This window comes from Bidens hawaiensis, unplaced genomic scaffold, assembly GCF_021521415.1.
Source record: "Bidens hawaiensis isolate Kalapana, Puna unplaced genomic scaffold, B.hawaiensis_p1.1 tig00000780_1, whole genome shotgun sequence".
In the NCBI taxonomy this organism is placed as follows: Eukaryota; Viridiplantae; Streptophyta; class Magnoliopsida; order Asterales; family Asteraceae; genus Bidens; species Bidens hawaiensis.
Window position 1 is genome coordinate 208889 of NW_027491045.1, and position 23319 is coordinate 232207.

The 23319-nt window shown below is 36.0% G+C and overlaps 1 protein-coding gene and 1 non-coding gene across 2 annotated transcripts; one reads left to right on the forward strand and one right to left on the reverse strand.

The window, feature by feature from the left end:
* Positions 1-15857: 15857 nt before the first annotated feature.
* Positions 15858-15929, reverse strand: TRNAM-CAU (transfer RNA methionine (anticodon CAU)). The gene has a single exon. It is a non-coding gene; the product is annotated as a tRNA-Met (tRNA).
* Positions 15930-16003: 74 nt separating this feature from the next.
* On the forward strand, positions 16004-18818 carry LOC143536283 (vacuolar protein sorting-associated protein 22 homolog 1). Its single transcript, XM_077030318.1, has 7 exons — positions 16004-16095; positions 16202-16312; positions 17766-17901; positions 17997-18151; positions 18246-18353; positions 18438-18527; positions 18603-18818. Exons 1-7 carry the CDS (start codon positions 16045-16047, stop codon positions 18705-18707), a joined length of 756 nt encoding a protein of 251 aa, XP_076886433.1. The 5' UTR covers positions 16004-16044; the 3' UTR covers positions 18708-18818.
* The last annotated feature ends 4501 nt before the right edge of the window (positions 18819-23319 follow it).

Genomic DNA, 23319 nt, shown 5'->3' on the forward strand with positions numbered 1-23319 from the left:
TGAAGAAGCTTTGTTTTACTTGATAATTAATCAAGACATGTGGTGTAGTCTAGTAAAGTACATGGTTATATTACAATTATCTTTTGATGAGAAATGTTTCACCATCTTAAATCACTAATTCAAAGTTGGTGGTTGTCAATTCTATTGGCAATCGTTCATGATCAATTCATGTTCTTGAAAGATAGAAATACTTTGATATATTAACGAAACATGGATCCTTATGATGTATTTTTCTAAGTCTTGGTAATCCGAAAATAGCTTTGCTTAGGATATCATTTTAGTTAAAGAAATCATATGTTAACGGAATGTGTAATTATAACCTACATAAATCAACCAAGGGGAGGTTGTGTGACTAAACTACAACCACCCGAAGTTGTTAGAATTGGTATTTGAGAAATCAGATTCAATCCTAATCTTTCTACTTTACGAAACTACTTGCCAACTTAAATTGACATCATTGAGGTGGTGTGATATTAGGAAAGGGTGGACTTTAAAATGCGCATGTTACCTCCTTAGTGCCAAAGATGCTCACTTAAGGTTTAAGGAGCTATCTATCATATATTGCTACGACAAGTTTATCACATGTCTACATATTAATTATCATTGCTAAAATGGAGTGGATTCTTTATCTTAGATGGTAACCTTCGCATAATTGAACAACTCGTTTAGAATTTCTTATCTTGGTCACCTATATATTATATATAAGTATTTACATTTTATAAAAAGTTCAAAACTTAACCCCAAAATGACTAAAACCTCCGATTAAAGTAAAACAACGATTTATTATTAGAAACATTTGTGTCCACGGATCGATACTTGGTTCTTATCAATACTATTCTACATATACGATAGGTACACTTACCTATTTTGTGTGTGTTTAGGCTTTGTAGAAATCACTTTTATAAATTTAAAACACGATCTTGTGCAAAAGCTAAATATCCAATCTATCATATTTATACAAGCCACGCACGCACGCATCAATGATCATAAACGAAAGTTCACGAACATAGATTAACGAGTGAAACATGTGTTCATGTTCGTTTGTTTAATTAAATGAACGCAACATATATGAACTTTCCGCCGATCGGTTTATGAACAAACAAAATAATTAACTCCTCTATAAAACTTACATATTGCCTTTAGAGTGCTTATTTCGCCTTTTAATCAATGAATTTAAAGTTAAGTGTCACCACTAATCGGGTTATTCGGATTAACCCGAAACCCGACTTTTTTCCAAAAATGAACCTGAAACCCGACCCTATTAACAATTCGGGTTATTTGGATTAACCCGAATAACCTGATTAATACTTTTTGACCCTATTAAGCCGACCTGAATTTGCTTATTTGGGTTGGGGTTCGGGTTCGAGTCGGGTTTATCAGGTTCGGGTATTTTGGACACCCCTAATTATAACAGCAAACTTTAACGCAGTTTTGATGATGTGTACATTTATGATATGATCGCTTGTGAATTATCAATTAACAACTCGTTTTAGAACAAATAGTTAAAAATAAGCATGTGTAATGGAATAATCGGAATTTTATAAAACAATGTATTTTAAAAGTTATAAATGAAAAACAAAAAATAAATAAATGTTAGTGGTAGTGGTATAAAATGATTGGTTAAAAAGAAAAAAAAAGATAAAAATTTAAACCCTAGTGTGTATTTTGTAAGTTTGGAGGGAGTTTTATTGTTATTTAGAAATGTTCACTTTGAACACATTGTGAATTAGAATAACGAAAGGGTAAACGACGATGTTTCAAAAAGTAAAGGTAAACGATGACGCGGTTTTGATGACGTGTATGCTTGTGTGTTACCTATAAATAAGCACGTGTAATGGCATAATGGGATTTTTATAAAACAATGTATGTTAAAAGTTATAAAAGAGAAACAAGGAATAAGTAAGTGTTAGTGGTCCAAATGGCATTACATTATTGGGTAAAAAAGAAACGGATACAAATTTGAAACCTAGGTTTGTAAGTTGTGAGTTTAAAAGAGGTTTTGTTGTAATTTAGTAAAGACATGCTTTAGGGATTACTATATAACGTCTTTTAACAGGGCAATGGTCACCACAAAACGCCCCTACGTATATAGATATAATTGAGAATAATACAGTCAATAAACGCCAATACCACAACTCGAATCAAGACCGGACTGAAACCAGGCGAGCATAAGTGTAAGAAGAATTTAGCGACATTAGTTCAACAAAGAACATTTATAAACTTTCCTCGAAGAACACTACTGAACCTAAAATAACTCATGAAAACTAGAGCAACGTAGTGATTTGCCACACCGCCCGTAAATCTAGTTTTTTGTTCACACAATCCATTTGTAAATAATAACGAGTGAAAACTTAGCCATCGCCTGCAATGCCATATTTTTAACTAATGCAATGCACATACATTTATTTCTCATATTTGTAATCAATGCAAGTTTACAACATATCATATCCATCCATTATTAATAGCACATATCAAACCTATGCCAAGACGATCACACTATATTATACTAGTAAACTATGACACAGTTTTGATAATGTGTACGTTTGTGATCTGATCGTTTGTGCGTTACCAATTAACAACTTGTAAGGCCCCGTTACCGGTGCCCTACATTTGGTGTTGGATTTACTCATAAACACAGTTCTAAATATCAGAGTTAATTAAAATTTTCGCGGAATATAAAACTTCAACCAAATATATATTACACAACCTTCAAATTTTGTCTTAAAAAACATTCATCATTATTTAAACATAAAACATAGTCTTTAAAAACATCATAACATTTCTTTGAGATGCCAGTATCTTCAATTCCATGCCATGTGTCCTCATCAAGCGAGCTGCCCCATTCTACTCACCTCCGTGCATACTAAAATTCAGCTACACTGAGTGAGTTCTAGTTAATCATGCGCCATTCAATACATACACTTACCTTCAATCATGCATCTGAAGATACATAATGATTACTTTACTAATTTACTTTCATTTCGTACTTTCATACATACGTACATACTTTATTACTTTCATACGATATATTTACTGTCATTTCTATCTCAAATATTATTAGGGTCTGATCCATCTTTCCTTTATCTATCTCATATATTATTAGGGTCTGATCTCTCTTTACTTCTATATCTCAGATACTATTAGGGTCTAATCCGTTTCTTCTCTATCTCAGATATTATTAGGGTCTGATCCCCTTACTTCTTCATCTTCGTACATTCTGTCTTTACACACCCGTAATATACATATACATTCTTTACTCATTCATACATATTCATATGTTGTACATATATCTATCGTACACATACATCTATTATATACATAACTCCCTTGTCAATACGTGCAATATCCGAAGATCGTTCACGTACCGACAAGCTTTCGATCACATTCAAGATATACATAATCAACATATATATCATACATAGCATACACTTACCATTTAAGGTAAGTGTATTAACTATCACATCGAGTATGCACACAGCCGCGAAAACATAACAAGGAAGTGGGGCTAGAAACTCACAAAAATGCGGTTACGTTCACCATTAATGATAATCCCTTTCCTTAGCTGTGCACGACTAACTGTATAAAAATTACACGTATCAATTTTTATCACTACCATATCGTCTTTCTAGTTTAATTATTACCCTTAACGAATAGGGGTCCGGGGGCAGCGCCCCTTGCAGCAGAGTTCTATGGGCGGCAGCCCCTAGCGGGGTCCAAGGGGCAGAGCCCCTGGCTGTGGTTAACTCATTTTTCATTAGGATTTTGAATTATTTTCTAATTCGTTAACTCATTCGCTATAACAAATTAAGCCTGATTCGCTAACTAATTCGTTACTTTCATAATCGGTTCGTCATCTGATCATCATCTGATTCGTCATTCCAATTGGGTGAACTGATTCGTTGTTTGGACATAACGAATTGGTGAACTGATTCATTATCTTGCCTTAACGAATTGGTTAGTTGATTCGTACCTTACACCAATCTTATCCAGACTTTGACTCAGGGTCAAAGTCAAAATCGCCAAGAACGCCAATTGGTCAATGTTTCTTAGATCTGCAATTAAACCTTCGTTTCTTAACGAAACATCACAATTTTGGTATCAATGGATTCAGAATTACAACGCCTACAAACCCTAATCGTCCATTCATCCAAATATTCACGTTTATGAGGTACAATTTATGCATCTTTTCTACAGGTTCTTTTAGGTTAACAATTAACCTATCAAATGGTAATCAATTTCAGTAGCTTTGTTTCGTTAGATTCGTTTTCACAAGACTCAACATATCTATGATTTGTAAGCGATTCCGAACCTATATGAACAAGTTCTCGATATAAATATACCTTAAACGAGCCGAACTATGAACACGGTTAAGCCTTGATGTTGTTTTGGCCCGTCACGACGTTCCAGCACCAACAAGCTCGGGTTTTCGCCTTCGGATCTTGGTCAGGTTTGTGTGTGTTTTCCAAGGTGTAGGCTATGGTGTAGAGATTGATAAAAATGGAAAGGTTTAGGGTTTAAGGGGTATTTGTACTCCCTTAAGCCCATGGACCAAAGGCCCATTCCATTTCTTATTTCATATTCTAAAGTCCAAGCCCACCTTCTTTTAGTTTATTTATTTAAACCGATACACGACACATTATAAAATAAATGAAATTTATTTTATTAATTCTTATCAAAAGTAGGATGTTACAAGTCTTCCCTCCTTAAAGAGGTTTCGTCCCCGAAAGCTGACTATTACATAAACAAATTTGGGTAAAACTTGCGCATCTCATCCTCAACTTCCCAAGTAGCATCTGAACCCTTGCGATGCTTCCATATCACCTTCACTATAGGTATAATGTCACACCCCGCCAAAACAGAAGCACGGGCGAGTGACGTCATGTATACCGTAAGCATATGATTATCGCCAACATTTATGTATTAGGATACCAATAGTATTAAAAATCGTTTACAAATCATAATATATTTTCAAACAAAGTTCGTTGAAAACAATTAGGAGATTTCTCGTATACGACCCTAAAAATCGATAGGGTTATACAAGCAAAATCTTCCAAAATGGTATCCTAATTATGCATTGAGGTCCCGTATTCATGATTCCTTATATGCGTTGTTAATTCCCTGAAAAACATACGTTTAAAAAGTCAACACAATGGTTGGTGAGTTCCACAAGTTTTGAGTCTCTATATGAAATCATGTTATTCATAAATCATTGAATCAGTTCGCAAACTAGTATACGATAACATATTGAAACAAATACGATTATCCTCCGTAGACTAGCTAAATCTACGAATTAATATGACGAACCCTGAGCCTATAACCAAACCACGACTTATATCCTTTTGCCCTGTTCAAATCTCACTGATGGAATATACGCACCCTGTTTCGATGCAATATCGGAGGTTAGCGCGACTAACCTAACAGTAGGGGGAAATGTCAACGTCAATAGTTCTATTCGTATATTCATGTGGCTAACTCCATTAGCTAATGGTTTTAGTATACAAGCGAGGGACTTATAGCATTACATAGTTCAACTCATGTTCGCATAAGGATTGTGTGTCTTGTTTCTAATTATCGTATATAAAAGCAGTTGTGTATGTTTTCCACCCCCGAATAAATAAAGCAGTAAAACAGTAAAAAGGAGGTAGTGAAACTCACCTCGTGAGTTCATTGGTTGTTTCGCTAGCAATTTCATATTAATCACAGTTCCGCTGCCTTCACACGTCCTAAACGTGTAAGGTCAATTAGTTCGTTATCGACTCGCAAGTCGGTTTATGCTAGTCGCTTTCACCCAACTAGTAGTTTAGTTAACTCTTATGTCAGTTGCTTTCGCAAACCAGACGTTTCGTTTGTTTATGTCGGTTGCTTTCACCAACCGAACGTTTCACATGTTTGTGTCGGTTGCTTTCACCAACAGAACGTTTCGTTTATTTGTGTCGGTTGCTTTCAGCAACCGAACGTTTTGCTTATTTCGTAAGTAGCTTTTCATATTAAAGTTTTTGGGACGACCCGTTGGGTGATAAGATTTATACTCAAAATAAGTATTTATACGTCTATATAAATATTAAGATTATACATTATTTTAGCATATGTCTAGTATCATTCATGAAGGTTCGTATAATCGCCATAAAGAAACAACATGACCGATTTGGTCACTTATATATATATATATACACATATATATTTATTGAAATTAGATATTTATTTTAGTAGAACATATTCCTTTAAAACGGCCTAAATTTTCATAAAAATTTACTTTTAACTATACTTTCATTTATAGTCCTCCAAACAGGCATTTATGATCGTCGTAACATGGAATACTTTTCCTAATATATATACACACACAACATTTGTTATTTCACCATCAAAAGTTATATTTTTCAAATAATCAAAGTTCTTAAACCACTAAATGTCTTTTAACCCACTCTCTTAGCAATGTTTGAATCACATTTAACACCTATTTAAAAGATTTATTTATAACCCTTTTAAATCTTTAACGGAATCTCACATTTGTTAAGTTTAAGCATATACTTTAGTATCATTAAATATGTTAATGTGTATCTAGATCTTTTTGGGTGTTAGAGCTAGTATAAACATAACTTTATAAAAAAATTAAAGATGGTTTAGAGATGAGTTCTGGCTCACTTAGTTCTAGGATTTTGAGTAGGGATGAATGATACAAAAAGGCTTGTGCTAGCTCCACTTCACGATGCAAGTTCCAAATCCCTGCTTTAGCTTTAGCTTGGAGACCAGTAACGAGCTCGGTGTGTTCCGTCCATGGAAGAGCTAGCATACTAATATTACTTGAAAGACATGTATAAAATATATTTTAGTGTCATGCTCAAAGAAAATAACTCGTGACATGCTTCCCTTGTATTTTGATTATTTATCAATGTTTCGTGTATTCTACGTCTGTAGTATTTCATGAAATATGTTGCTAAAATAATAATAAACACTCGAATAATCCATTCATTATTTTGTTGTTGTTTATATTATAAAAAAATATATATTCTTACGTATAATATAGAATTTGAACCTTATAGGTTCGTTAAATACGGTGGACTCTTTTAAACAAGTTATCACCAACACTCACACTTATTGGATAAAATCCAAAAGTTCGAGTAATTTAAAAAATTACTTAGGTACAATTTATCGTGCACGTGAGCTTATGTTAGACTCGTTGCGATTAAACTTATATTAATCTAATCGTGCGTGAATTAACCTTAAGAAATTATAATTAAGCATTGTACGGAAAAAGAGCTGTTTAACGGAGTGTCACATATAACCTTGTGACGAAGTTGCTTCTCCTTGCGGTCAACTATCTCTATCGGTTGCTCAATGTAGTTTAGTCGTTCATCAACCTCGATGCCCATCAATGGCACATGAGACGTGTCATCAGCTAGACACTTCCTCAGATGAGAAACATGGATGGTTGAATGAATCCCTTCTAACTCATCGGGTAAATCCAGCTTATAAGCTACTTCACCCACACGATCTATAATCTTAAACGGTCCAATGTACCTCTGACTCAACTTTCCCCTCTTTCTAAAACGGATTATCCCTTTCCAAGGCGAGACCTTGAGCATCACATTGTCACCATCGCTAAACTCAATCGGTCGTCGCCACTTATCAGCATAAGACTTTTGTCTGTCTTGAGCAGCTTTCATTCTTCCTTTAATCTGATCGAACTTTGAAGATGTTTCTTGAACCACTTCTAAAATTCCCATCTCTTTCTGACCAATCTCTCCCCAACATACCGGGGTTCTACATCGTCTACCATAAATCATCTCAAAAGGTGACATACCAATACTCGAATGGTAGCTGTTGTTATAGGAGAACTCTGCTAGATGCAGATGATCATCCCAACTTCCTCCAAAGTCTAAGACACAAGCACGTAGCATATCCTCAAGGGTTTGGATCGTCCTATCAGACTGTCCATCGGTTTGAGGATGATACGTCGTACTGATGTTCAATCACGTTCCCATAGCTTCATGGAACTTCTTCCAGAACCTCGAAGTAAACCAAGTATCTCTATCGAACACGATCGATAATGGTACTCCATGCTTAGATACAACCTCTTTTATGAACAGGCTTGCTAACATTTCTGACGAGATAGCCTCTCGTATAGGCAGAAAGTGAGCACTTTTGGTTAAACAGTCCACAATCACCCAGATGGTATCATGATGCTTAGCTGTACGAGGTAGCTTAGTTATGAAATCCATAGTGATGTGTTTCCATTTCCATTCAGGTATCTCAACCGGTTGAATCTTCCCATAAGGCTTCTGGTGCTCTGCTTTAACTTGTAAACAAGTGAAGCACTTACTGGCATAACCTACTACATCATTCTTCATTCCCGGCCACCAATAGTCTCTTTTCAAATCTTGATACATCTTAGTAGCTCCTGGATGAATCGAATGGTAGTTGTTGTTATAGGAGAACTCTGCTAGATGCAGATGATCATCCCAACTTCCTCCAAAGTCTAAAACACAAGCACGTAGCATATCCTCAAGGGTTTGGATCGTCCTTTCAGACTGTCCATCGGTTTGAGGATGATACGTCGTACTGATGTTCAATCTCGTTCCCATAGCTTCATGGAACTTCTTCCAGAACCTCGAAGTAAACCAAGTATCTCTATCGGACACGATCGATAATGGTACTCCATGCTTAGATACAGCCTCTTTTATGAACAGGCTTGCTAACGTTTCTGACGAGATAGCCTCTCGTATAGGAAAAAAGTGAGCACTTTTGGTTAAACGGTCCACAATCACGCAGATGGTATCATGATGCTTAGCTGTACGAGGTAGCTTAGTTATGAAATCCATAGTGATTCTCAAGCGGTTGCATCTTCCCATAAGGCTTCTGGTGCTCTACTTTGACTTGTAAACAAGTGAAGCACTTACTAACATAACCTACTACATCATTCTTCATTCCCGGCCACCAATAGTCTCTTTTCAAATCTTGATACATCTTAGTAGCTCCTGGATGAATCGAATATCTTGACTTATGAGCTTCATCTAAGATTCGACCTCTGAGATCTCCATGGCATGGAATCCACATACGGTCAAACCTAGTCTTAACACCATGAGTGTTTTCCATCAACTCGTCTTACTGATCGAAAATCCTTTATTTCTTCACTAGCCCTTCATCTACCAGCACCTCTGACTGTACTTTTATGATTTCTTCGAAAAGACTTGAGTTCATAATCAACTGGTATGACTTCATTGTTTCAATGAGTTCATCATTCTTACGACTTAGCACGTCGACGACCACATTAGCTTTTCCAGGATAGTACTTAATGTCGTAATCGTAATCCTTAATCAACTCCAACCATCTCCTCTGTCTCATGTTCAATTCCTTCTGCTCGAAGAAGTACTTTAAACTGTTATGATCTGTGTAAATGGTACACTTAGTACCATACAGATAATGTCTCCATATCTTGAGAGCATGCACTAAACCTGCTAGCTCTAAATCATACGTCGGATAAGTACTCTCATGGACTTTCAACTGTCTAGACGCGTAAGTTATCACATTTCCTCGTTGCATCAACACGCAACCTAACCCGCGATGCGAAGCATCAGTACAAAACAACCAAATCCTCGTCACCATCTGGTAAAGCAAGGATTGGAGCTTGCGTGAGTTTCTTCTTTAACTCCTGAAAAGCCTCTTCTTGAAACTTACCCCAACTGAATACTATCGACTTTCAGGTCATGCCGGTCAACGGTGCGGCTATCTTGGAGAAACCTTCGATGAATCTCCTATAGTAGCCAGCTAACCCTAGGAATCTTCGTATATCAGTCCGATTCTGTGGAGTCTACCAATTCGTTATTGCCTCAATCTTAGCTGGGTCCACGTTAATCCCTTCAGGATTGATCACGTAACCTAGAAATTGCACTTCTCGCAACCAGAACGCGCATTTCAAAAACTTAGCGTACAACTTCTCTTTCTTCAGAACTTCCAATACTTCCCTCAGATGCCCGGCATGATCAGACTCACTCTTTGAATAAATCAATATATCGTCGATGAAAACAATAACTGACTTATCAACATTGGACGACACACCCTATTCATCATGTCCATAAATGCTGCAAGAGCATTTGTTAGACCAAATGACATCACGAGGAACTTGTGGTGTTCGTACCGCGTCCGAAACGTTGTCTTAGGGATGTCTGTCTCTTTCACATTCAGCTGATGATAGTGTGATTTGAGATCTATTCGTGAGAAACAACTTGAACCTTGCAGTTGGTCAAACAGATCATCAATCCTTGGCAAATGATATCTATTCTTTACCGTAAGCTTGTTCAACTCGCGATAGTCTATGCACATTCTCATACTTCCATCCTTCTTCACGAATAACACTGGTGCGCCCCACGGGGAAATACTTGGTCTAATAAAATCTTTGTCGAGGAGTTCTTGCAGTTGGGACATCAATTCTTTCATATTAAATGGCGCTAGACGGTAAGGCGCTTTCGCAACGGGCTGGGCTCCTGGTACTAAATATATCTGGAATTCTATCTCTCGCTCTGGTGGCAACCCCGAAAGATCCTCAGGGGATACTTCTGGGTAGTTGCGCACAATAGGAACATCCTTCATTTCTTTCGTCTCGGCCGTAGCGTTAACAACATACGCCAGGTAGGCACCACACCCTCGCCTTAACAAACCCTCGGCTTTTATCATCAAAATGACATTAAGCCCAGAATTTTCCTTATCACCATAAACCGTCACCTCACTGCCATCCAAGGACTTTAACCTTATTATCCTACTCTTACACACTATCTGAGCTTCGTACTCAGACAGCGAATCCATCCCCAAAACCACATCGAACCCTCCTACGGTCATAACATACAAGTTAACAGGGAACTCATGTCCCTCTAATTCCATCTTACAGTCCTTAACCATTCTCATTATTTTAACCGAGGTGTCACTAGAGGTTTCTACTATGAAAGTTTCAGACACTCAGCAACATTTCATTTTAGCCACTTTACTAAATGGCATAGCTACGAAACTTTTGTTCGCGCCTGAATCGAATAATACTGAAACAGAAATACCATTCACTAAAAACGTACATGTCACGACATCCGGAATCTGTTTAGCCTGTTCCTGAGTCAGCATGCAGGCTCTAGTCCTTGGCCTAGCTTGATCAGCATCTTTTTCCACTACCTCCAGCTCCCCCATCAGTACACTCCTTGACAAAATGGTCCGGCTTACCGCACTTGTAACATGCTGGTTTTGCAGTACAGCCGGGAGCATAATGCTCCACCTTTTCATACATATAACAGGCATTCGATCCCAGCCTGCATTCCCCACCATGAGCCTTACCACACTTATAACAAACATCCGATCCTTTACTCCACTTACACTCACCCCCATGCATCTTTTCACACGTCTTGCACGATCTCTTCTCCCACACTTTCTGCTTTTTATCTTTGGAGTTCCATAACTGAGTACTGGGTCGCTTAGCATGATTGACCCGCTTCTTATCCTTCTTCTCTTCTTCTACCACCACATCATCCACAACCAGGTCTTCATAAACCATCTCTGCGAGTTCGACAGCAAAGTCAAAAGTAGCAGGTTTATTCGCCCTGAATAACGTGCGGACCTTCTGTGGAAATCCCTGTATGTAGCACTTGATTCTCTTAGCCTCAGTGCTAACCATATCGGGTACCAACCTATACATTCGATTGAACTCTGTGGTGTACTCACGATGTGTCATCGTCCCAGCTTTCAAGTTCAGGAACTTCATCTCCGCCCCCTCAACCTCGGCGTCAGCACAGAATTTCTTCATAACCAGTTCTTTCAGATCCTCCCACCTCATAGCCTTGATTTACTCTTGACTCTTCCTCTGCTCAATCGATTCCCACCAACACATCTCCTCATCACCAAACGATTGGATGGCATAACCAACAGCTTGATCGGGACAGCACTCGCTAATGCGGATAATCTTGTCCATAGTGGTTATCCATTTGAGAGTACCTATTGCGTTTCCCAAACCAGTCAGCTTCGGCGGTCGCATCCCTTGAAGGACTTATATTTGCACCCACCTCGGCCTCTTTTCCTGTCATTGACTTTCACAGACTTAACCCGACTCGAGGTCTCCCTCTCTCCTTCCTCATCTCTCCTACCCTCACCACCCGCCCCTTCAGCAGTTCTTTCACGGCTTCCAACAGACCCTCCAGGAGTGATGTTTTTCACAGCAGTGGCTACAGCTTGAACAATAGCTACTTGAATTGCGGGATCCAGTTGAACCCCTTCGTTGTTGTTCGGGTTTCTTCCAGCAGAGCTTCCTTCATCTCCGGTGTTGGAATCTGTTCCTACCGAGGGTCGTTGGACAGTACGCGGCCTGCCACGACGTCCGGTGCGACCTCCAGCTCCAGAAATTTAGCCAGCTCCAGCCATCGTATTCTAAAAAGGAAAACACAAACGTCATCACTCAAGGAACTATTTAGTACAAGGATGGTAAGGCTAACAGGTTATAACATTTGCCAGTTGTGATTAGCTTATCACATTACTTTCCGTGTCCTATACACTTCCCCTTATGAGTCTATTTGTGTTGGTTCTACTTTAAACAGACAATCAACCAAACAATCAATTAATCATATCCCTAACGTTCACATATCTTTTCTTTAGCAATTAAGCTAACATTAACATACATATTTAACAATACACTTTACCGTTACTGAGCTTGCTCGAGTGACACATAGCTATCTTGAACTAGCACTTTCTTTCTTTTCTTACTTAAACCCCATTCTCTGTCCGAGTCTAAACATGTAGGATGTCTAAATCTCTCGAACTTTCTCTGATACCAACTTGTAAGGCCCCGTTACCGGTGCCCTACATTTGGTGTTGGATTTACTAATAAACACAGTTTTAATTCACACCATTCTACCCAGCTCTTTAACCACCTACCCCCGCCATCAAAAATGTCCTTTTTAGTCATTTTACATTAATTAGTTAAACCAAGCACTTTTTTGGAAACTCCTTATTGAAAACCCATAATACATTTTTACCTTATCACAAAAAGACCTTTTTCCCTTAAATAAGAAATCCCAAACACACCTTAAATATAAACATGAGTTGTTAATAACAAAATTGATAATATAAACCCTAGAAATTGATTTGATCCTATCTGTTGAAATCGATCAAATTAATCATATGGTTTATGTAGAATAAGGCATCTCGATTAAAATCAAGTGATTAATAACCTGTAACCCAATCAAAACGATGCTCAATTGCGTCAAAAAGCCATCGGCCATGAGAGGAATCAATAACACGATCAAACGGCGAAGATATTATAATTAAGTTGTAAGGTTATGACGGCGAGATCTTAGAGAGGGTGTCAACCAGTTTAATTGAATTGTAAAGGCTGCTATATAGGGTTTTAATGATTAGGGTTTATCCGCTCGTTTATATAGTAAATTGATATCGTTTTTTGATCTTGTTTCTTAATTATAATAGTCGGTATGTCCGAAAATAGAAGGATGAATCATAAGCACGATCTAATTCCAAGTTTACATCGAAGATTATGGTGCAAGATACGTAAACGGGTATACGGGTTACGGGTTTGGATCATGATTATGGATTTGGGTTTGGTTAAATGGGTTAAAAGATTATATAATATAATAATATAGCAGATTTTACAAATAATCCCCTGGACTATTTAAGTGGAAACAAAATAGGGTTAAAATTTAGTTTTAAGTCAAAAATATACATTTTTCAAAGTTGTTTTAGTAATTAACTAAATAATGATATTAAAATAATAATGACTCAATAAACGTGTTATTTTACGGATAAAATTTCCCGAACGTAAAAGCGGGTCGGTTTATGATTAACAAATATTAATTTAGAAAAGTCCGAGTTGTTACAGTCTCACCTACTTTAGGGGATTTCGTCCCGAAATTAAAGAATTCTATAACAAACCATTAAATTTTGAGGAAAGGAAGATTTTAAAATAAAACTTAAAATTTATCATGACACAAAACTTTGAATTGTTAAAACAACGCTTCAAATGAAAATCCAATAAGGACACTTATATATAGAATGTACCAATGGTGTATCTACCATGTCCTTATCATCTTTACATTTGTACCGTTATCCCTACTACTTTCAATTCTATTTATGACACGCAATTTTACGCATCATGATTTCCATGCGAGGACTTCGATAATTATGTTTCGGACAATAATTATTTTCATCGTCGGATGGCCCACATGATTCGTCCTATCGTGTGGATTTACAGGACATTTAAAGAATGTGATTTTGAGAAAACAAAAGTTTTAATGAGTTTTAATCATAACACTAGAAAATCATCAATGTATAAAGCAACTTCAAAAGTCGTAGTGGTTTTTAAATAAGTAAAAAAAAATTCTAAGACAACTTTTAAACGTATAAGTATATAGGTATTTAAGGTTGAAAAGAGATAACTTATTATTAGTTGAGGTGAAAGAGTAGTGATAAATGAAGGTAAGGAGATAAGATAAAAATAGGCTTCAAAAGAACTTTTATTCATAAGGTTATATACGTGAAATATAAACAATTCATTGAAATAATTCAATGTCATAAAAGGCGTTACAATCATAATTAAGAAAAGACAAGATAAAATTAAGATAAGCAAGGAAACGGAAAAAGCCTTTGGGGTCCTAGAGTAGCTTAAATGACGTGACTTGAAGCACCATGAGGAGTTGCATACATTGGAGTTGGAGTAGTTGAGGTAGATTGGTTTGGGCTTGCTTGGAAAACTGGAGCTTGAACGGTTTGCAAGAGAGTTGTTTGGTGGAAATATGTCTGATAAACTCGAGCTTGTGGTGGCGAGGTTTGGTAGTGTTGGGTTAAGTAAGGTTGACCTTGATTGATGGGAGGAGCTTGAGGGACATGAGGTTGGTGGGTTTGAGCCTGGTAAGCATGGGTCATGTAGTATGGTGTAGTCATAGATTGGGCTTGATGAGCTTGGGTAAGTTGAAGGCACGCATTACGGAGATGACTTGGGTCCTTACAATAGTAGTAACCTTGAGAGTTGTGACAATCAGTCCACGCCCCGACATTTCCGCCGTAAGTTGAGGTGTGACAACATGTTTAAGGGATCTTCTAGGAAGATTTTATCAACATCAGTTCAACAAAGAACATTTCTAAAATTGCCTATAAGAACACCCGGTGAGCCTAAAATAACTCGTTAAAACTAGACATTCGCATCGATTCCCAATGTTGGAGCAACACAGTGATTTGCCACTCGTAAATCTAGTTTTTTTATTCAAACAATCCATTTGTAAATTATGAGTCGGAATTATTGTCATACCATATTTGTAACCGATGCGATGCACATATAGTATTTCCCATATTTGTAATCAATGCTAGTTTACAACATATATATCCATTCTTAACAACACATATCAAACCTATGCCAAAGTCTATTATTATACTATACTAGTAAAAATGACCCATTGTATTAGGTTCCATTATCATCAACTTGTAAACATCATTCGTCTTGAAATAGATCCTCCACCCTTAGGGGCGAGGTCGTATACAATGATTTCATCACTGGATCAGACAATGAACATGACAGGCAACCGGTTCGACCGGACGAACAACTTTTGTCTCATAAATGGCGGCCAAGGTTGGAAAAAAATGTTAAAATAAATAAAAAATATTTTTTCACCTAGCTTCAAACCAACCGGATCTTTTACGAAAGAGCGAGCTATATGAACCGGACCGACCTATTAAAAAACATAGGTCGTATACGAATCCGTTAGTCCGTTAGGGGAACACGGGGTAGGCGGGTAGGGCAGTGCGGGTTTAAAATAGCTGTTGTATTTAAGTAAAAAAGAGTTGTATTTAAGTAAAAAGATTACGCAGAAGCCACTCAAGATTATTATCAGAGCCAGGTTTCGATCCTGGGACCTGTGGGTTATGGGCCCACCACGCTTCCGCTGCGCCACTCTGATTTGTTGATACCATCTCTTCTATATTTTATTAATACTTTGATTCTACAGATTACAAAGATCTACCTGCATAAACCAACCCACTTGGAATCATTATTATCATTGAATCAATCAGAAGATGAGAAGACGACCAGGAATCGGTGGTTTACAGACTGCTGCGGCTGCTAGGGTTGGGTTCAATTTCAATTATTTATGCACTATTATTATTATATTATATTATATTATATTAGATGAATGAATGATTGTTATGTATATGTATATGTCTTGTGGTTCAGGATCAATATCGGTTACTGGGAGAAAATGTAGCCAAATTACGAACCGATCTTATGAAAGAACAACTCTCCACCTTTCGGTCCCAATTAGAAGACTTTGCTCGAAAACACAAGGTATTGTTTATTAATTCATTCATTCTATTGAATTCATGAACATGAGCTATAATAATATTGTTAAATTTTGGTTTTTTAAATGATTCAGCTGTGAAAAACATTGGCCTTAATTAGGTTAGTTTTATACAAGTAGGCCTGTAAACGAATCAAACTAGCAAGTTCGTTTATGTTTGTTCATTTATGTTTAATCGTTTTTGTTCATTTAAATTTAAGCGCTTATATTTATATAAATATAAACATAAATATTGAAAATAATAAAATTCATTGTGATAATCCACTAGTGTTTGTATTTGTCAAGGAATATGGCCTGTCACGTTTATGTTTGTTTAGTCTTTTATGTTCGTTTACGTTTTCGTGAACTGTTGGTTTAGGTTTTAAACGGACGCGCTATGAACGAACAAAATCAAACACAAGGTGTTCATTCTGTTGTCTAGTTAATTAATTTCCCCTGATTTGATGAACATGAGCTGTAATTTTCTTAAAATTTGGTTGAATTATACGAGCAGGGCTGTAAACGAACGTTTATGCTCGTTTTATTTAATAATAACTTGGTTTTGAAAAGCTAAAATGTGCAAAAATGACGGGTCCAAAACCAAAGCACACTGATTTCTGTAAGGTTTTTAGCATCCCCTACTCAACATTTAGCTATACATTAATAAGCTTTATATAGGATTTAGTACATAAATTTCCATTTTTATATATATAAAACCTAAAAGGCATTTGGTACAACATTTTGAAGCATAAAAATGACCCACCCGTGCACAAAAGGCACGCGCCTCAGAGCGCTTTTTTTGTCTAAACATTACGCTTCACCTGCGCTTTTGGGACGTTAGTCGCCTTGTGTAAGCAAAAGAGATAAGGCAATCATCTTGTGTCGCTTCGCTAGGCTTAAAGCACGCGCACGCTTTTTAAAACCAAGTTTAATAAACAAACAAACATGAACTTTGTTCATTTAATTAAATGAATGAACATGAGCACACATTTTGTTCGTTCATTTTTGTTTGTTTAAATGTTAATAAATACTTAAGTAGTTATATTTGTTGAAAAAAAAAAAACCATGATCATCCACTAGAGTTTGTATTCGTCAAGGAATATGGTCCATCAAGTTAAAAATTTTTTCATTTATCTGCGGTCAATTATGTTCATTTGTGTCCGTTTATGTTCGTGAACTGTTCGTTTAGGTTTTAAAAGAACAAACATGAACGAACAATAACAAAGCGGTTTTCTTAATGAACGAACATGAACAAAAGAAATTGCTTGATTATGTGTTCATGTTCATGTTCATATTCATGACTTCATGCCTGGTTGAAGTTAAATGAACAAACACGAAACCCCCCCCCCTCCCCGGTTCTGTGTACAGGTCTAAATACTAGCAGATTGTTCATAGTGGAAAGAAAACTTAACAACAATTGTGAATTTTCTAATTGTTAACAGTCAATTATCTTAACTGCAGAATGACATCCGCAAGAATCCTGCTTTTAGATCACAGTTTCACGAGATGTGTGCAAAAGTAGGAGTAGATCCACTAGCATCAAATAAAGGGTTCTGGGCCGAGCTTTTAGGGATTGGCGATTTCTATTATGAACTCGGTACGTAATTGTTTCTGCCTCTGATGATCTGCTTTAACATGTGATCATTAACATTTAGGGTTTGGAGATTTATGTTATGGACTTTGGATTTTCAGGGGTGCAAATTGTTGACATATGCTTGGCTACTAGACCGATTAATGGTGGTTTGATTAATTTAGAGGAACTTTGTAAGATGCTAAGTCAGAGAAGAAAAGGTGCTCGTGAAGCAGTATCTGAAGACGATTGCTTGCGTGCAATTAGTAAATTAAAGGTGCTGTCTTTGTGCTCTAAACAAATCATTAGAATGGTGTTGATCAACCTTGTCTTTTCTCAAATGTTGTAATAAAATGAGCATGATTGTTCAGGTTTTAGGTAGTGGTTTTGAAGTGATTACTGTTGGAAAAAGAAAGCTTGTTCGGTCTGTCCCGACTGAACTGAAGAAAGATCACAATGAAATTCTAGAGCTTGCCCAGGTTAACTTTATTCATTGATCAATGCTAAAAACTTATATTAAGAAAAATCTTTGCTGACAAAGTATGTAACTTTATGTTTTTTAGGCTCAAGGTTTTGTGACAGTTGAAGAAGTAGAAAGACGACTATCGTGGTCCACTGGTCGTGCAACTGATGCTCTTGAAACTTTATTAGATGTGAGAACTTATTTTCATTTTTTATCTTTTTATTTTTATTTCACGGCCTAACCAATGGTTTGTTTATGTGTACAGGAGGGTCTTGCAATGATAGACGATGGTCACAGAGATGGCAAAAGGCGTTATTGGTTCCCTTGTGTGTCGTCTGTCTCTTCCTTTGTGGCATCTGAGACTCTTTGACTTTCTTCTGGTCAACTGTGTAATTTACGAATATTCAGTGTACACTAAACAATTGATGAACTTTATGTTGTACGTTTGCTATTCCTTTGAGAAAAGAAAAACCATAAGATATACGGATCACTGACAGTTGAGCATGACGAGTCTAGGGTCACAAACTGTTGCTTATCAACACACATCGCTCATAACACGTTGATATGTATGCTGTTAGAATGCCTTTATCCTCTTGGTGTCTTGTTGTCTCGTATTGATCTATTGCAGTTCATTTTTTCAGCCATAATCAGATTTTACAACATGGGTACAAAACGAAAACAATCAGGTTTTGGGGTTGTCTTACCCAACTTGTTTAATAAATAGGCCATGCTTGAGTAAACATGTTTAACTCGTTTAATTAAGGCTGACCTGCCATATTAAACCTATCTATTCCACCCACCAAACCATTAACATGTTTCCAACCTGATTACAACGTATTTACATCCCATGAACCCGTTTAATCCGCTAATAACTTGTCTACAAAAGCGGCACTAGTGTTGTGTAACACTTGATAAAAAAGTGTTTTATGTGTTACGTAGTATCTATAGTACGGAGTATCTGATACTTGTTTATTGTGTTATAGTATTCAATACTCAAGTTAATACTAATTCATTGATAAAATTTATAGTGACACTAGTAAAAGAAATATTTCTGGGAACGAACTCTGGCCGAATATGAAGTGCATAGATACAGGTTAGGCATTGGAAGACAATTTTGAATCCACTTTGTCTACGAATAAGAAAGCTATAGGTAATGCAACTATGAACCTCATGAAATGTTCGACCCTGGCTCAGGATTAACGTTGGCGGCATGTTTAATACATGCAACATCTGCAACTAACGTGGACGAGAAGTGTTGTTTTCAGTGGACTCCCACTGCAAGAGAAATTGGTGTTATACATCAAGCAACTAACAACTTTTTAACTACCTTACCACCCAAGATTGCTGACTTTTTAAGAGGATTAGTTGGAGGCCAAAAGTTATTTGTTTGTGACCATGTTGATTTGTACATCATATATGCTATATTATTGGACGCATACCAAGTATATAGGGTGTGAGTTCAACTGACCTAATAGTCTTTTATTTTCTACATGTAGAGTATTGTATGATTTTTCAATTGACTTTCGAGATTTTAGTGCGTTGACCTCCGGAAGATCAATCTATACATACGACCTTTGAAAAACAAAGTGAAAGGCAAAAAGTGAGCGTGTCGAATTCGATTAAGCACTTCAGTTATTTGTTTTAAATGATTACTGAATCGTTACATTTCATTATCACCTCAACAACCTTACTATATATCATGGTTTTACTGGTTGCAACAAGTTATTATTTATATGATCCGAACCAAACTTAAAATACATCAAGTAAAGAGGCATCCAATCACTCGAAAAAATACCAACATGTTCAAAAAAAAAATCTTTGGTCGACTATTTATTGGTAGCACATGGTACAACATTAATGGTATATTCTTGGGTAGTAAAACGTTTGTTTCATAAGTAGGCCATTCATTTGTGTTTGTTAACAATGTGACAGTGACATTTATATTGATATCCGTGCACACTTCCGTTACCAAGTAATTTGAGTCATCGTTCTTTTTTTGTCTTTCTCGTATTTTGGTTACAAATTTACAAAAACCACCCAAACGTATAGATGATATTATGCCTTTGCCCCTAGCTCAATAAAACAGTAGTTTTGTTACTAGGTTGCCCTTCGTTTAATGGACACTAATACACTATTAAGTTTGGTTACAAGTTTACCAAATGACACAAATCTTTGGATGAAGTAAAACATTAACTTTGTACAAGATTATTTTTATAACTAATTTTGAGAAACCAGATTCGCTGGTAGATAAGATCTAGATTCTGTTCAAACCATCTAAAATGAACGTTTTACATTGTAGATGACTTAAAATGTATAGCCTTTGTTTAAGACCCTTTGTAAGTTTAAGGGGCAGTTTGGCCTAGCTTTTGCTTTTTGACTTACGCTTATACTCTTACACAAATAAGCTTCTTTATATAAGACCTTAAACTTATATAAGCTAAGACGTTGTATTGAGAAACCGAATTTATAAAATCATACAAAAATAACATAATATATAAATAAACTACTATTTAATTATGCTTTTAAAAAGTACTCAAGTAATCCTTTTAACTTATATAACAAATCATGTATTACATTATAAATTAAACGATGGTGTCTCTACCTAACAACATTTGATATAGTACCTTCAACTTAAGATAGCTTTAGTATTTTGATTTACACAATGTAACTTAGAAAAGGTTATGAAAGTAACTAAAACAATCCAATTATTATAATTATATAATGTGTTTTAGACCTTGAAAAATGAATCCTTTGATTGGAATCTCAATGCATTAATGACTAAACTCACACACCTAACTCCTCGTGTCACCAAATCTTTGCCATGTGATAGAGATGACAATATATTTAAGGAAAAATCCCTAATATGTCCGATTTATCACAAGAAAGCAAGAAGGTGTCCATTTGATAAAAAAAAAAAAAAAAAAAAAAAAAAAAAAAAAATCTTTGAATGTCCATCTCGAATATGTTAGTTTTGACTGTTAAAAAGATCTAAGTGGTGCTATTCTCAACCTATTGTAAGAAGTTATGTGTCAATCTTGTCAGATATCACAAAAGTTTTATCGAACCTCACTAGTTTTGTTGTCAAAAATCACCACATTTCGATGAAACTCACAAAAATTTCACCCCACCTCAAGAAATATTTTGTTGGACCTCACAAAATTTTTGTCGAACCTATCAAAAAAAATTCAGACCTCACAAATTCTTGCCAGTCTTACAGTTTTTTTACAGGCTTGTTTATAAATGGTTAGTAATATCGTTGACATCCCGACATCATTTGATATATATAAAAGACCTAAATACCCTTATTTTATACCATTCCTTGAGAAACAACACAAATTAATTAAACAATACTACTATGTAAGATAATTTGCCTTTTTGTTCTTGATCGATATTTTGATTGCGGTAAGCCATTAGACCTACCAATCACCGACCCCTGAAATGGATTTCAACTCATTATTAGTTTGACGCTCTGGATATTCACATCCATGATTTTTCTAGGAAAAAACCCTAGGAATATCTCATGACCACCGTACCAGAATCCTAATGATAATTCACACCCTTTAATTTAGACAAAAACAAACAATCATGAAATTTATTAAACAATCCAATTATCAATTTTATAATGTATTTTAGACCTTGGAAAAACCAAAACCTTGAATCAAAATCTAAACGCATTAAAGACTATAAAGGTCCACACCTAACCCCTTATGCACCTAACTAGAGGGTAGATATATAAACCGGTTAACTGAACTGATCTGAAAATTGAATCGAAATTGGTTTAAAACTAATTATGTAAAAACCCATTTGGAACTGAATGAACCCGTAGATTCACAACCAGTTTGTAATTTACTCTACCAATATCGATCGAAACCCGAACCAAAACTGATTGTAACCTGGTCAAAAAAACGGTTTAAACTCAAAATAAAAGTGTCCATTTGATCAAAAATAAAATCCTTGAATGTCCATCTCAAAATTTGTTAGTTTTGACTGTTAAAAAAGTCAAGTGGCGCTATTCTCAACCTATTATAAGAAGTTATGTGTCAATCTTGTCAGCCATCACAAAGTTTCATCGAACCTCACTAATTTTTCGGTCACAAGTCACCAAAATTTCGTTGGAACTCACAAAAATTTCACCACACCTCAAAAAATATTTCGTTGGACCTCACAAAAATTTTGTTAGACTTCACAAAATTTTTGTTGAACTTGCCAAAATTTTCTTCAGACCTCACAAATTTTTGTCAGGTTTTACAGTTTTTTTACATGAGACTTGTTTATAATAGGCTAATAATATCGTCGCCATCATTTGATATATATGAAAAACCTAAATACCCTTATTTTGTATCATTCCTTGAGAAACAACACACATTAATTAAACAATACTTCTATGTAAGATAATTTTGTTATTTTGTTCTTTGTCGACATTTTGACTATGTGGTAAGCCATTAGACCTACCAATCACCGACCCCTGAAAAGGGAATTTCAACCAATTATTTGTTTGACGCTCTAGATATTCAAATCCATGACTTTTCTAAGAAGAAATCCTAGGAAAACCTCATAACCATCGTACCAAAGCCCTAATGATAATTAACACCCTTTAATTTAGAAAAAAACAAACAATCATGAAACTTATTAAACAATCCAATTATTATTAATTTTATATTTTTATAATGTGTGTTAGACCTTGAATCAAAATCTAAACGCATTAAAGACTATAAAGATCCACACCTAACCCCTTGTGCACCTAACTACTCTAGATAGATTAACCGGTTAACCAAACTGATATGAAAATTGAATCGAAACCGAACTGGTTTGAAACCAATTATGTAAAAACCTGTTTGGAACTGAATAAACCCGTAGATTCACAACCGGTTTGTAATTTTCTCCACCAAAATCGGTTAACCGAACCGAAACTGATCGTAACATGGTCAAGAAACCGGTTTTAACTCGAAACAGAACCGATCTAAACCGGTTTCAACCCAAAC

Coding starts and splice junctions, on each gene's coding strand:
- LOC143536283 (XM_077030318.1), top strand. CDS start 16,045: ATGAGAAGACGACCAGGAATCGGTGGTTTACAGACTGCTGCGGCTGCT. Junction 16,313..17,765: donor ACTTTGCTCGAAAACACAAG/GTATTGTTTATT, acceptor TCTTAACTGCAG/AATGACATCCGCAAGAATCC. Junction 18,354..18,437: donor AAATTCTAGAGCTTGCCCAG/GTTAACTTTATT, acceptor TATGTTTTTTAG/GCTCAAGGTTTTGTGACAGT.